General features: G+C 33.7%; 1 protein-coding gene across 9 annotated transcripts in view; it reads left to right on the top strand.

Moving 5' to 3' along the window:
• LOC126859218 (kinesin-like protein KIF2A) overlaps window positions 1–16,869 on the top strand; it is a 34,593-nt gene extending 17,724 nt beyond the window's left edge. Inside the window, exons 1-13 of one of the 9 annotated variants that reach the window (XM_050610252.1) lie at window positions 335–1,400; window positions 1,655–1,749; window positions 3,091–3,195; window positions 4,721–4,867; window positions 5,994–6,024; window positions 7,370–7,784; window positions 8,014–8,587; window positions 8,876–9,125; window positions 9,242–9,396; window positions 9,484–9,690; window positions 9,875–10,049; window positions 12,324–12,416; window positions 13,966–16,869. In XM_050610252.1, the coding sequence (XP_050466209.1) occupies window positions 362–1,400; window positions 1,655–1,749; window positions 3,091–3,195; window positions 4,721–4,867; window positions 5,994–6,024; window positions 7,370–7,784; window positions 8,014–8,587; window positions 8,876–9,125; window positions 9,242–9,396; window positions 9,484–9,690; window positions 9,875–10,049; window positions 12,324–12,416; window positions 13,966–14,123 (3,444 nt within the window). In that variant the 5' untranslated portion in view covers window positions 335–361 and the 3' untranslated portion in view covers window positions 14,124–16,869. The other 8 variants (XM_050610251.1, XM_050610248.1, XM_050610249.1 and 5 more) reach the window with 8 other exon arrangements.
• The last annotated feature ends 6 nt before the right edge of the window (window positions 16,870–16,875 follow it).

Genomic DNA, 16,875 nt, shown 5'->3' with positions numbered 1-16,875 from the left:
CAATATAATTTGCGAGAACTATGAGAATGCGAGAGTTACATCGGAATTAAAATATTTAAGAAATCGTGGCTGATAAAGTAACTTTGTGTCATTTCAGTTGATAACTGCAACAATTTAAAAATTTTAAATTTAATTTTATTTAGATATATAAATAGATTCAGACTCTGTTAGAAATAAAATGTGTTAAAATTTATTAATGTTTTAGCAATTTAGCAATTGCATGAATGATAAAAGAGTGAAGTGTCATAATAATTAAACGTAAAAAAATATTACTAGTAATATAATCTGAGTATTTTACAAAATTCAATTTTTTTTATCAACTTCAGTATCTCTTTTCCAACTAACTTACTGTAAATTCAATATGGATTGGTTATCTCTCTGTGTCTGTGGTACGAAAAGTAATTTAAACAACGAGAAGGCTCAGAAAGACGGGAAAGGCAAAAAGAATAAGAACAAAAAGTCCAAGCAAAACAAATCTCACAAACCGTCGTTGTCCTTAGTCGACGATTCCTTCCGCAAATTACAAGATGAGCAAGTTGAGAATGAAATTATAAAAAAAGAATGGACGAACGGAAAAGTTATTAATTGTTTCGACGATTGTGCGAAAAATCAGGTCGACGCGAATAATCCAACCGATTTGACAAAAATTGACGATTCGCCGAATAATCGGTGGTCTTATCAAATTGATGACGATCATGACAATTTTAAGGAATTTCGTAAGGAACTTTTGGAAAAGAATGTAGACGAATTTGATCAGCAAACACGTGATTTTGATTACGACGATAATACGGTACTGCACTCAAGATGCGCATCGAACACATTAGTGTTCGACAAAGATGATAAGCAGGTCAAGTGCATCTCGGATGAAAAAGAGCATGATGAAGAAGCGGATTTGAACGAGTCTGTCTCGAGATCGGTGACATCCGGAGAATCCGAAGATTGGATATCGGAATTCGAGGAGAAACAGGATGTGCTCGTAAAACCGGGCTTAAATACAAAATTCAAGGAAAGAACATCGTCCAGAATGAATTTTTCTAGCGAAGAGCAAACGAAGTCAAAAACGAGAATTTCGTCAAAAAGAGAATCGAGGAATATTCTTCCACCGATCAAAAGGAAGTCCTGCGCCGAATCGCGCATGAATAATGAGGAACTGCAAAAAAACTGCGGGGGGGTGAATAAATTTGGTTTTAAGAGGAGCGCGGCGTTTTGCGAGCAGAGCAATATTCGGCGAAAATTAAACTCGTGCAGTTTCGAGGTTCGATCATTCGAGGATGAGGAGCGAAATGGAAAGACTAGGATTCGGGGTGACGGATCCATGATACCCAGACTTACATCCTCCGTGCAGCAGGGGATGAATTTAATCAAGAGCGAGGGCGATAAAACAGAAATTTTGCAAAACGGTATATTGTTGAGAATGAAGACAGTTATATATAAAACATGTAATAAAGAAAATTAAATAGAATGTTTGTTAGATAAAAAGTGTAATTTATTATGCAGATTTATATACATTAATCTGTGTTAAACTAAACTTGATTAAATATTTTATATCTTAATTTAAAATAATGTTTGCGCGCGAATATTCCGGTTGAGATTAATCATTATATTCGTATTATTGCTGCAATTGTTACGTTATATATTGCAATTTTTGTTTTAGGTCGCGTTCACTCGGCAGTCGTCTCCGGTGTCAATTTAGAGCAACGTACTGTAACTGTAGAATGGTTCGAGAGAGGAGAAACCAAAGGCAAAGAGGTAAGTGTATGCGTTTACTAATTATTCCGTTTTATAAATACTTATAAAAACTCAAAATCAGAGAGAGTTACAACATAAACATTTACCTCTTAATTAAAATAAATAAAATTTGATTCAAATTTTTATATCAAAAAAGACAATTTAAAAAAAAATTAGGTATATATAAACGAAACTTTTAAAATAATCTATTATTAATTGGATCTAGTATTAATTGGAATAAATTTGAATTAATTAAGATAATGAATACTACATAAAATATTAATAAATGAAGTGATTGACTCATCTTAATTTTTAACATTTATAAATTAAATAGAATAATGTATTCGGAGCGTGTACTTCTATTAATGATAATCAAATTAAATTTGTTTAATTACAATTATTTTCATGTTCCGAATTAACTAAAAATACGTAGTCTCCCACAACATAGTCCACGACTTATATCGAGCGACAGTCGCGTTTATTCTAGTCGTTTATGAAAAAAATATCACGGTGCACGAACAGTGTTTTTCCTTCACGCAATTTCGCCGCGTCGAACTGCAATATTTCAATTCCGCACATCCGTAGGTCACGGTTATTTGGCTATTTTCAATTCCATGCTTATGCAATGCCACGGGGCTTAACATGCAGCTCGCTTAATGAGAACGGGAATCTATTTCCGACAGGCTTGAAAGTCAGACTTGTACCGTCAGTCAAGCCGGTTCGGTCGAGTGTGACTTTTGCAAAAAAATCGTAACATGATACTTGCACCGCGATAAGAACTTGTGGAAATGTAAATTCTCTTCGCGACTAAAATATTATTTCTCCTTAATATGACATGTTGCGCTAAGATAGTGCAAATATTTTCACTACACATTTATTTAACACTTCATAGTTAAGTATGTTGAGATATTGAGAGAATTCAAGAAAATATCTATTATCTCTCCCATATATATTGCATAGGTTTTTGGATTTTTTTAAATTTATAATTTTGTTTTATATTTGCGAAATTAAATTAATTGTGTCGTGAAATATACGTTAATTTACGGATCATGCTTCATCAAAGTCTTATTCCACGTCGAAAGGTAATTGATATAATCTGCTTGAGGATGAATCTAGTAACTGTGGAACTCTAAATGTATATCTCTCTCATTCAAATAATTTCTATTCTACTTTTACATTTCATATACTCTATATTAATCTCAAGGGAAACTACATGTATATGTACATACGATGGACAATCCTCATAACGTTGTATGTGTGTGTATATATATATATATATATATGCTTTGAGATCGACTTTAATCGTGCATTAAATGATTAAAAGATTTGACAAACCAAAAACATATTTCGGTATATTTTCAGGTGGAAATCGATGCGATTCTCGCCTTGAATCGCGATTTGAACCAAAAGATGGGACCACCGCCGCAGGTGATGAACAATCACATGTTGGCATCCTCGAAAGCAAGGGTATGTATAAGTTAAATTAGCTATTGTTAAAATATATTCGCATCAAATAGTTCTGAATCATTTCCAGCGAAATATTTGTAGAAATAATTGTCAATCGGATTCTAGAAAACACAACAGTTTCATTTTCTCACATTTTATCAATTCTAATTGTAACTTTTTAAAAGTGTAATTAAAAGTTTTATAAACAAATGCCAAAAGATAGATTACCGTGGATTTAAATTGATAAATAAAGTTTACAATCGTAAATACTTATTGATCCGATGTAAATCGATAAAATAGCGTGGCTATTAGATGGGCGAATTCGCAAAATTTTCGCGATTATTTGTTGATACGATGAGTGAGGTGGCTCTCTGCGAGGAATTAAAATTCGGCCTGGGGTTTTAAATGTTCGCGTAAATTCTCGGTCGATCATCGACTGGGCCCGGCGAATTCTGTTTACCGGTTGCCCGGACTACGTGGCATAACCTCGCTCCTAATATGGAAAGAATAATCCGATCTCGCGTCTCGTGGCGTTTACACCGCGGGAGACATGTTCCAGTACCTGTACGTCTTTCAGGTAGGCGTGCTCGTCATTCGTAAGTCGATTTCTCACAGGTCTCTAAATTTGACATTTTACCTCATCATATTTCTGACATTACTGTCCTGTGGAGCATTTAAATAAACAATTATAATTGTTATTAGAACGAGTTTATTAATTTTATTATTTCTTTTCTTTGCAAACTATTGGACAAAAAAAGGCTTTCTAAGCTAAATCTTAATTTTATTCTTAAAGGTCAGAGAAGTGGAGAGAGGTTGTATAGTTTTAACTTTTGTTTATTAATAATGCTTGCGCCTTTCAACATATGACAGTCACGGTGTGTTATAGACGTAAACATTATACAAGATGTCTCGGAAAAATTTGGTTTTTTTTTTCTCAAGCAGAAGTTTTGAATTATATATGTAGATTGATGATGATGAAAAAGTGTACTTCTAAAATTTATCAAAAATTAGTTTTTTAGGAACAACACGGAAGATTATATACATTTACGTGTGGAAAAAAAAACAAATTTATGAGCTTTTAATTATATTTGAATAAAGAGATATTATTTCTGTTTAAAATTTTTATCTATTTAAATAAAGAAAGAAATATAGGATTTGATCGCAGGATCCGGGAAATCCACGCGGATCTAAAAATTTATAATCTTAAAATACATATATACAACAAGAAATTTTCGTAAATACAGCGACCGATAAAAAATTAAAGTTTCGCGTGATTCCCATTACTAACATAGTAACATCTTTTTTCCTCCATGGACGCTGCTCATTATCATGGATGTATCGACGATGGACCACCGACTGTCTACCGATAACAAACCGATCTCGAATACGATATTCACGTCATCTCGGCCGTTCGTCATCCGCTCCGCAAAAAAATGCCTTTCTTGATGACTCTCTTTCTCATCGATCCCCTCGGCTCTCGTCGATCGCGGGCTTAATCGTCCAATTGATTTACGTAAAACTGATCGTGGCCGCGACCTACGATAAGGAGCCGGACTCCTCGGCTGAAGAGGACGAGGGGGTCGACGAGTCGGAGAACCAAGAGGAGGGCTCCCTCGGACGCCATGGCGGTCACACCGCAAGAAACGGCCTCGTCTCCGCAACGCTTCCTGTACGAGTCACATCTCGTCTCTCGGTAACGCGCACCTCTTCCCCCATCACCGCAACAACAATAACAATAACAACAACAATTGCAGTACACAATCTTCTCACAGCAGCAACAATCCTCTATACTCGCGGTCTGGCCGCCGAACTGATCTTAGTATTTTCGAGAACGCTATTACGACACCGATTTCATATCTTGTCGCAATTTTTATCATATTTAAATCAGAAAATAGTGCGCGAAAAATTATGCCGTAGAAGTAGAAGTATATTATGCCGTATAGAAGTATTTTGTAATGCAATTCAATATTTGAAAGTTATTTAATTTTGCAGAGAGAAGGCGACTACTTTACTATTCATTGAAACTAACATAATTGTGAAAAGATATTTTTCTCATCCAAAAATATTCAAAGTCTTTTTGTTTAATTATTTGCAAGAAGATAAATCTATTCATTGTGAAGTTTAAAACTATTTAAAATTATATTCTAAAAAATAGTCGAAATTGCTATGTACTTTTAATCCAAATTTTAAAAAGACTGGCGAAAATTATACTGCACAGAAGATGCTAAAGAAACGTTCGCAGCCTCGCATCTTTTCTCTATCACGAGCCTAACATTGGCTTTCCTGAAATACCCCTGCCACTAGAGCACCATTCGCTAACATTTCTTTTCACTCCTTTCGCACTCGCCGACAAAGTCATGACAAAGGGGAGATATATTAAATATCTGGCTAATAGCTGGCGAAAATTTGCTACACGACATTATTTTATTTTTATTTGTGCGGGAACGCGCGGGAATTTTATGGAACGAAAAAATGATGAATTGCGCAGCGATTTCAGAGAGTGGGTTAATAACCGTGTTGTTCTGACGATCGATATGTAAAAAGAACTCACGGACGTGATTAATGGGCGATCGATGAACCGCATCTTATCTCGCGTCTTGAACGTCTGACAAAATATGTCAGATGTTGCGCATAAGCGCAGGTGCCGGAAGAAAGGATGTATCATACACTCGGCTTCTCGAAAGAAGCACCGTTTTATTTTTTCATTTACAGCACTTTCTAGATATAAGCTATTACATCCCTCTTCTTCGTTGCACGAAGAAACACTGCTGTCCTCTTTAATAAAGTGATTAAACGTAGTCTGTTTTTTCTATTTTCAGCATTCCACCAGACCGTCTATTCCAGTGAAAGGTACGTAGCCAAATGACGTTGATTATTTTTTCGTATCTTTGTTACACTCGGTTAAATAAACGACATAGTTATGGGTAAAATTATTATGTCTAATGACATTTCTATTTTTTGTATCCCAATAAATTTATACGCGTATAACGGGCGATGTCTGTACTTTCTCTTGTCTGTACTTTTAAAAGATTTCTATCGCGGAATAAATTTCTGTATCATTTTAATTGCAGCGTAATAAAATGCGTAATTTAATTAAATCACTGAATCGCATAGTGGATAGGGAAATGTGAAAAGAATGTGAAATTTAGCTAAATCATATATAGGCTTACAATTTTAGGCTGTTTTTCATCAATATTTTTTCAACATTTGCAAATGTACCTCCTGTTTAGATGGACAGCATAATTTCCATTTGCGATAAACGTAGTTGACTGTGAAACTTTCTCGTTCAATAAATCAATTTTGTAGCCGAACGTTGCGCCATGGGGGCGAACGTCTGTGCCGTCGTCGTTTCACCTAGATAAGCCAAGTAGCGACACGAGCCAGGTTACATATGTATATATATGGTCGAACCGTGACTATCGATGTTTTCGTGCGCCGTATGCAAGGCAGGCGGCACAAGGGCAAGGACCCCAACGGAACGTATAGTACACTCGCAAGTTGAGGGGGTTGCACCTCTCGTTGCTGACTCTCTCGGACACTGTTCGATCTACCCTTCTCGCCGATAGTGCGCACCTCCTGGTGAAATATCACTTCGCGACCGGGACCGATCGGTTCTTAAAAAATTCACGAGACTTCACACGATCGCGTGTTCACCGTAACTCGTAATGAGATTCGATCCGCTCGCTTATTGCTTTCGGAGGAAAAATAAAATCCGCGATACCGAAAATACAGACATCGCTGGCGATAACCGGATCTTGACGCTTCGAATCGAAGACCATGGTATCTATAATATATTCGATAAAATGTATTGGAAATAGTTTGATATTCTTAAAATTTTGTGATCGAGTGAAACATTTTTAATTATTTCGAGGTTTTTCATTTAGATAAGTGACAAGTAAATTTAAAAAAATAAATGTAGATGCGATTTTGCGCGACTTAATGCAAAGCAGTCAAAGCGCGACTGCGTGTTTAATTATTTAAATATTTTTTCGTCACAATATTAAAATTATAAATTATAACTATAAATAATCATCTATTTCTATTAATTGAATAAGTTTTAGATTTGAAGCGTCAGTAAAAGATTTCGTAGAGTTAAAACTACTTTAGGTTTTTGTTAAGTTTTAATCTTTTGACAAGATTAAAGATAAAAATAACAATGTGCTGACGATATTAATTTTTTGCACCGATGTTTTAGCGAGTTCGAACAAACAATTATCACGACAGACGGGGCGTCCGACAAATATAATGTCGTCGACTACATCGGTGAACGGTCATGGAGATTCGGTTTCCGGACTCACGGGACGTCGAGAGCTTGAAAACATACCGCCGACACCAACGACAACAATCGCGCAATACAATCTAGCGACTTCGGTGCAAAATAAACAGCAGAAACAGGCGCAGCAGCAACAGCAGCAACAACAGCAGCTGCAACAACAGCAGCAACAAACGCAGGTAGAAAATGGCCGTGGTAGGCGATCCAACGTCGTCAAAGAGGTCGAGAGACTGAAGAAGAACAGAGAAGAAAGGAGACAACGACAAGCAGAATTAAAAGAAGCGATGATGAATATAGATCCGGGCAATCCATATTGGGAGTTTCTTGCCATGATAAGGTTGGTGTATTAACTCATTAACCATTTGCATTTAAAATGTAATAATCCTTTTAAGATGAGAAAAGTATTAATATTGCATTAAATAAACATATTTTGATATAAATATTATGTTAATTTCTAAGAATATTGTCACCATATATATTTGAAAGAGTCGTGTGTATGATTGATAACAAGTATGTATTATATATTAATCGCATCGGTTGTATCGATTTTATATTTATTTTTGTAGAGAATATCAAAACAGCATAGACTTCAAGCCTTTGCGAGACTCCGACACCGTGGAGGATCATCAGATCACTGTGTGCGTGCGGAAACGTCCGCTTAATAAGAAGGAACACACGCGCAAGGAGATCGATGTGATCAGCGTGCCCAGCAAGGATCAGATAGTAGTGCACGAGCCCAAATCCAAAGTCGATCTCACCAAGTATCTCGAGAATCAAATCTTCAGATTCGATTATGCGTTTGACGAGACGTGTAACAACGAGATAGTCTACAAATACACAGCCAAGCCGCTGGTGCAGACAATCTTCGAGGGTGGCATGGCTACGTGCTTTGCATATGGCCAGACTGGTAGCGGTAAGACTCATACTATGGGCGGTGATTTCAATGGCAAAACGCAAGATTGCAAGAAGGGTATCTATGCCATGGTTGCCAAAGACGTATTCAAGTGTCTGAAATTAGCAAAATATCGTCCCTTGAATCTGGTCATTTCCGCTAGCTTCTTTGAAATTTATTCCGGCAAGGTGTTTGATCTCTTAGCAGACAAAGAAAAGCTCAGAGTTCTGGAAGACGGCAAACAACAGGTTTGTTTTATGCTGAAATACAAAGTTTGTATTAGCTCTGATTGAAAATAACCGCGTTATAAAAATTAAAGTTAATCTCAGTCATTTATATATTATTAATATTACATGATTTGTTTTCACATATATTTGCTAATACTTTATATAAAAGATTATTTATGTTTATTTATTTGCAATCATTTGTATTAGAATATCCGGTTTATATATGATTGAGATTTAATGTGTGATTAATTATTTATTTTGCACTTTGTCTTAATATCCTGAAACTTTTCTCGTATCAATCAAAAATAGGTGCAAATAGTGGGATTAACGGAAAAGGTCGTGGAGACTTGCGACGAAGTATTAAAATTAATACAACATGGAAATAGCGCCAGAACGAGCGGTCAGACGAGCGCTAATTCTAATTCTTCGAGATCGCACGCGGTATTCCAAATAATAGCGCGTATGCCGGGTACACACAAGGTGCACGGAAAGTTTTCGCTCATCGATCTTGCTGGTAATGAAAGGGGTGCTGATACGTCGTCCGCTAATAGACAAACTCGTGAGTGTAAATGTTCAATTATAAACAACGACCAAAATGGATCTGTTGATTATAATTAATAATCTAAACTTGGTTCAATTTTCTAAAATAATTAATGCTCTTATTGAAATTTTTAGGAATGGAAGGTGCTGAGATTAATAAATCTTTATTAGCCTTAAAAGAATGCATACGCGCATTAAGCCGTAAGGGTACGCATTTGCCTTTTAGAGCAAGCAAGCTGACTCAAGTATTGAGGGACAGTTTCATCGGTGAAAAATCAAAAACGTGCATGGTAATACTTATTTGATAATTATATTATCAAAGCGAGATATGGTTGAAGATAAAAAAACAGTTTGGAACGGGCATTATACGTTTATAGATAGCGATGATTAGTCCTGGGATGAGTTCCTGCGAGCATTCGCTAAATACATTGAGATACGCCGATCGAGTGAAGGAATTGGCGGTGACCGATCCTACAGAAATAAAAGCTTCGCCGACAGATGACGATCGGGGTATGAAGATCGAAGAACAGGCAAACAACAGCGTATTATCAGATAGTGATCTAGCGCAGCTTCGATCTCTCAACGTAAGTGATTATGTTTGCATAAAATGAAAGCATGTTAAAATCATATAACATTGTTTAAATATTATTTATTATATTATATTATAATTGAGGAAATTGCACTCACACACACACACACACATAAAAACAGACAACAAAGGTGAAATAATTTTTCTTTTAGCATTCATGAATATTTTTTTGTTCACAGGAAGGTGAACTATCGCAAGATCTGTACACTTTTCACGAGGCTGTATCTGCTCTGCAGATGCTCGAAGAAGAAGTGTTAGATACGCACAAGCTGGTCATGGATAATACAACTAAATTCCTTAACGACGCACACAGTGTGTTCAGCGCGACACACGAGGTGGATTATGATCAAGAAGGTAAGATAAATTTATTTGCATTTGCACGTTTACTTTTTTCTATTGGCTTTCCGTTACCACTTTCGTTTTTTGTACTGTGTTGTATCGAACGATGCACTCTCGTTGAAAAGAATGAAATATTTTCGACATATTTTGCCGTTTTACATTTATTATCACGGGAGCACAATATCTTTTTTTTTTAATATATCAAGAAAATCAATTTTTGGGAATAAGATATTAATATGTTGAGTGAGGTCGTTTAACATCAGGTTACTTGCGAAAATTTAAGTGGTAAAAGTTCACAGGCAATGCCTGGCGATAAATACTCTTAAGTGACATTTTAACGATCGTGTTGTTTACATACTACTTTTAAAATTATCCCGCTAATAACTAGTAATAGAAATTCAAACAAAAGTATGAAACGCTGTGCTGGCCGGTATCATAGAGCATCGCATTTTATGACAGATACGCGCAGTAAGACTAAGGCAAATTCGACCGTCTTGCTAAACCGCCATTGGAGAGATAGCAGTTCAATAAACGCGATAACAATAAATGACGACACGGACAATGACATGCAGACAGTTTTAAATGCAGTAAGAGATGTAGCCGCAAAGAGTCCCGCAAAGTCTCCCTGGAAGGATGAGATGGATTTCAATTCAAACGAGGACTTGAATGTTTTTCTTCGCACGCCTGTCAAACCCATTATCACGAAGAGAAGCATGACGACCGGTCGAATTGCCAGAAAGAACGCAACCAATAAAAACTTAATGGAGCGTTTAATTCAAAGATCTAATCAAGATCAACGGGTCAAATTCTCTCCCATTGGCAAAACTAAGAAATATCACTGGTCTGGTACATTCCATAGCAAAAGAAATCTGTTTTCTAAAGACAAATACAGTGACATGCTTTATTCGCCTTGCGATAACGAACCGAATAAATTGAACGATCAATTGATGAATTACAAGTACTATAAGGAGGATTTTGAGAAAAGGAAACCCACAAGCAAGGGAGATATTTTCTGTTCGAACGAACTCGATTTGCAAACTGACGGCGATTTATGGAAAAATGAATGGATCGATGACAGTATTGATTATCAGTCTTATATGGATATTTGTATGAACGGATGTACAGAATTTGATCATTTTAAAAACTATGATATCGAGCAGAATAACGGCGCGTTACCAATAGCATCTAACGTTAATATAAATTTAAGACGAATACCAGACGTAGACAATAAGAATAAGAAAATGTGTAATATTAATTTGCGTACAAACGAACGAGACAATGCGACCATTTTATATTCTCAACTTACTTATAATATCGATAATATTAACAAAGAAGAATGCAGTAATCTTTGCAGTGCCATGGAGTCGATTGATTCTTCAAATATCGAATTAAATATCAAAAAAATAATTAATGGTAGCAAGAAGAAATCTGCTGTTCGGTCATATTATTATAAAGCGTGGTGTCTTTTAATGTCTATTTTGAAAAATGCTATTTTATTTTTGTGGCTTCCAGTGGCGTACATAATTTTTTTCATCTACATACAAAAGAGAGAAGACAAAGAAAAACAGTGTAACATATAATTATTTTTAATAAAACAGTTATATGAAAGTCATCTCTAAATTTGAACGCGCGTTAAATAATGATTTAAATTTTGTGTATTATTATTTTTATGTTATAATTTATATTTTATGATAGGATAGACACACATATTAAAAATCATATTTTATTTTAGTCTTTCTTTTTAAAATGTATTATCAGTATGAAAAATTCTTGTGCCTGAAAAAGTTGTTATTATCTCATATAATCTTAATTTCAACAAAAAGACATTTTTTTTTAGTTTAAGCACTAGTGTTGTTTGAGCTTGATTATATGCACGTTTGAAATTGTTAACAATTCTTGAGTACTAATTCTGTGTGTGTGTAATGTTATATTAAATATATTTTAATTTTGCATATTTCTTTCGCAAAACATACTTGTACATAGCACTTGTGTGGCTTATCATGTATTTTTATTTTAAAGCAATATTTTAAATAAATGACCGTTAATAAATAATAATTGCGCGCTACGATATAATATTATCTACATAAATGTATCATAGGTATCTTTAAATCGCCACATCATTTTATCGATTATTAGCATTTAAGAAAAAAGCGGTTGACCACATATTATACATAGTTCGAATTACATTTATAGCATAGCGAATAAAATTTCTCTATACACTTATATATTTTAGAAATCACATTGCATACTTATAAGAAAAATTTGATGTAATATCAGAAAACCTTGCAGATTTGAGGCGGAAAAGAACAAAGTTTGAGTCACCCTACCTGAGGAGTTTCTCGTTGCGTAGACGTCTTATAGAGAGAAAACTATTTTCCGACGGTACGACAAATTCGATTAACTATTCTATAAAATAGTTGGAGAGTTTGGAGAAGCAGCTCATTTTAATGTGCACCATACATATATAATACTAATGATACGCGTCACATTATTTTCTCATCAATATCACGCATATTTCAGTAAAATATATATATATCCCAAAAATAATATTTTTTAACCACTTTTGATATTTGAAATTTTATACCAATGTAAAATTGATTTTGTCACTGTAACGTCAGAAATAGATTTTCTTCTCATCTGTTTTAAAAGTTTTTATTTCCATCACACAAATATATATATATATATATATATTGTGAGACTTTCACTGAAGTATCAAAATTGTTTAATTACTAAGAGAATTGAATCATTTGATCTTTTTTAACTGTATCTATTGTTATAGACATAGTTTTTGTGTGTGTGGAATTAGTAGGACTGTTCTTCTAATATCTGGTTTAAACCGCGTGCAAAAAATATTAATGTAAATTATATCATATAGATATGTAGAAGCAGTAATATTTTCAATTATAACAATATTTTATAATATTATACTTTCCTTAGAATATACGCGAACAGATATCCTGGGAGGGTAAGCGCTCAAGATTCTTCTTTTCTCTTATTCCTGTTACATATCGTTGCATAATAATATTAAATATTGTCACAAAAGAAACGTGTTATATTAAAAATATAATATTAAATAATTTTGTACATATGTAACATAAAATAATATCTTTGAAAGTATCAGAACATTGTTTCATCGTGTATGTGTACAAACTGAAGCCTCGTTAATAAATGTTATTTTTGTGGATTTGATGGCTCGCGAGCTAATGATAGTATCACGTTAAATAGTTACATGTAACCATGTTGATAACGCTATAAGAAAATTATTCAAGTCTTGCTTATACTCAACTTAAGCTTGTATTTTAGTGTAATATCTATATTTAATTATATTTGTGTGTATAAATAATACTAATAAGTAAATTTAAGCATCTTAAGACTGACTCATGAACAATTGAAAATTAAAATATTAATATAAATGCGTTTCACACAAAACATTCCATCTAATTTACATAGTTATGCTTTGACGCAAAAATAGCAGCTTTTATAATTTAAGAATGCGGTTGAGAATAATTTAGATTTAAGTTGCTTTAAGTATTATCATATATTTCAAATCACTAACGATTATCATTTAATTAATATTGTAATTCCTCTATTTTTATAAATTTATTACCATATATAAAATATTTTTACTGAGACATTATCGAGATATTAACTAAAATATTATATCTGATAAAAAAACAGAATATTTTACATTTTTAATTAGACGAACTAAACTGGTAATGAAGTTTAATGTGATAAACTATGTGTTAACTACGTTTCAAGAAGTTACTGTAAAATTAAATACAATAGAATAAAGCAGAGAGAATAGCTCTCCATTCTTCACTTGTAATATATCATCTTTATGTATCTTTGATATAATCCTTAATTATGCTAAGCCGATGTGTCTAATCATGCTCTTGGGTGCTCTGACGGGTGTGCGTGTTATCTGTTGCAGCATATGTCCAAAAATGGGAGCAGTTGCTAATACAGCAACGTGACATCCTCAATGCCGCACTCGATCAAGTCAGCCAATTTCGCGGGCAGCTCTTACAGGAGGAACAAATCAGTCAGAAGATGACCCGAACGCGCAATGTTTCAACGCGATACAATTAAGAATGATATTCTAACGATTGCGAAACGAAAAAAGACACAAAAAGTAATTATCTCTCTCATCGATGAGAAAAACCCGCTTCTTATGTGTGTATTGATCTTTATTTACAAGCGCGCGAAAAGCAAGTATACATGACACTAGTGCGATATATGAACGCAAAATGTAATAAAAACTCCGTCTTGCCTTCGAAATTGCTACGAAAGGTACGTCGACGAGAAAGCAAAGAGCTCGATTCGTAAAACTCACCCTAGCGATCCTGTACTATATAACGATTCTTCTCGAATGATTCTTTGAGCGTAAAACGACAGTGGAGAGAATTCCGCAAGAAAGAGTACATAAATAAGGGAATGAAATTAAAGTATGCATAATAAAATAATAAAAATAATAATTTTTAAGAATTCGGAAAAAGAGAAATTAAATTTTTGTTTTTACATATTGGATTTGTTCGCGTCTGCATTCTGCGAGAATTGGCCGAGAATTTTCAGTCAGGATTTCGTGTTTTTTTAGTTTGGAAAGTTTAGTAGAAAATTTTAAGACCTTATGGAATCTTTCGCAAAGGTACTTTAGACATACACAGTCTTTTTATTTTTAGATATACAGTAAACAAAGATTTATCAGTATATAATTACATGTTTTTAAAACGAATTCTTAAGCGTTTTTCATTTTTGGGCCGCATTAAAATCGTAGAAATTTTAAGCCGTCGATACATACTCGTGTACATGATTTGTCCGTCGAAACGCAAAATATTACCGCGAATAATGCGTAAGATATGAAATCAGATCAACACACAGTTTTAGAATATAGAATGCTAGGTGTATTATTACGAGGGACCTAGTTTAATATTGAACGAGCAGGAAAAGCCTTAGTATGCCGATTTGTCGAAAAGGAATCGAAATATATATATCATCTTTTATACACTCATCCACATACGCATATACACAAACACATACAAATGCATACACGCGCGTAGTTATCGACGACATTCGTAAATTAAATAACAACTGATTTTGAAAGAGATATAACTCGTAGCTCATAAGAAACTGCACAGCGCGGCGGTCATCCAAGTTCGGATTTAAGTTTTTTAGTATTAATATCGTCGATGGCACGTATCGTCAAACGGTCCTCTTTTTTTTCTTACGTTATTAAAAATATGAGATTAAAATTTTTATTTGATTTGTCAACGCATACTCTTGTATTTTCTTCCTCATTCTACCGAATCGTACAGAGTGATTCTAACATGCGTTAGAGCTTTATTGCGGATGCGTCCAGCAGAATACCGTAAATTTTTATCATAAATACAGCTTCATTAAGATAAAGTTTATAAATTTCACATTCTATCGATATATCACTTTTTTAACAAAAATGATCAAATTTTGTTTCGTAAGATATAAAATTATAAATTTTTGTCTGTCCCTGCTACCCCGTGTTTTGATCTCTACATTCTTTAAAATGCATCATGACAATTAATATGGTGATACAATATAATAATATTATTATATTTCACATGATTATATTATGAAGAAGTAAATATATTTTAGTAAAAAATATAGGTTTTTTAATAAATTATAAAAGCCAAATTAATATTCACAAAGTAATTATATTTTTCGGTATGTGTTATAATTCAATGTACATATTTATCATGCCATTTTAATTGGATAAGTGAAATGGCTACTGTAATCGCGAATTATTAAAGATATTGTATCACCAAGGTAATTTTAAAGAAATATATCTCGCTGCAGTCACACTAGACAATAGGAAATGAAAAGAAATAATATAATGTGGATCACATATATATACATTGTGTATTTTCTCTCTTGAAAATTTCATTCTAAATGCTCATTCTCTTGTGTATACGTAAAATTCTCGTGGACTTGCGGCAAAAGAATCATATATGTTCACCCAATTTTGTAAACATCTAGAACCATTCTGATTATAATTGGGAAAATATTATTCGAGACCTTTCTCGAAGCTTAAAGATAGAATAATAAAATAACAATAACACGGAGATAGAAATAACGAAGTATTTCTGTGTTAACAAAAAGATACGATTTATATATAAAAATAAAATATTAGCGCAAAGAGTGTTGTAAGGAAATTGTTTGATTGAAATTATTGTTAAATCAACGAGATAGTTGTATTTTCCGCCGACGGCATTCTCTTTAATTTAATCTAATCTTTATTGAGAGTATTACATAATTTGAAGCTGTGACTCTGTATTAGTATTATGCTTTATTGGTTGAAAAAATTCACGTTTTTTCTTATCGTATCCAATTCTGTTTCTCGAGGATTGCTAAAAACATATTGTCTTAATTAATTAATAAACATTATCGATGCAGTTCATGACTGCTGTAACTCAGGCATATATCAGTAGTTCCATATTCGTCGAGATTTATATAAATTTTGTTATCTTTTTTCATGTCATGAAAAAATCGCGTTTTATCATTTTATGAAGCGAGCGTGAGAATATAGTATTTTTTAACAAGAGTAGTGATAGAGAAAAGAAGAAGCTTAATATCCGAAAGATGTTAATATACTTCTTATTTTTTTATAATTAATAATTTACGCGGAAGGGAGGAGATGAGTAAATCAAACACGACACATCCCTTTACTCTGTCTTTCCACTGGATGTCGTACTTAATCGATTTCTAATCTATTCTAACTCAATGTGCACAGAAAAAGATTTTGGATACGTATGAGAGATTTCACGTTGTTGCTTTATGAATGAAATAAATCAAATTGAAAAATGGATATTAT

Source organism: Cataglyphis hispanica, chromosome 3 (genome assembly GCF_021464435.1).
Source record: "Cataglyphis hispanica isolate Lineage 1 chromosome 3, ULB_Chis1_1.0, whole genome shotgun sequence".
Taxonomy (NCBI): domain Eukaryota; kingdom Metazoa; phylum Arthropoda; class Insecta; order Hymenoptera; family Formicidae; genus Cataglyphis; species Cataglyphis hispanica.
Note: the sequence above shows the minus strand (reverse complement) of the source record. Positions and strands in the feature narration are given on the sequence as shown.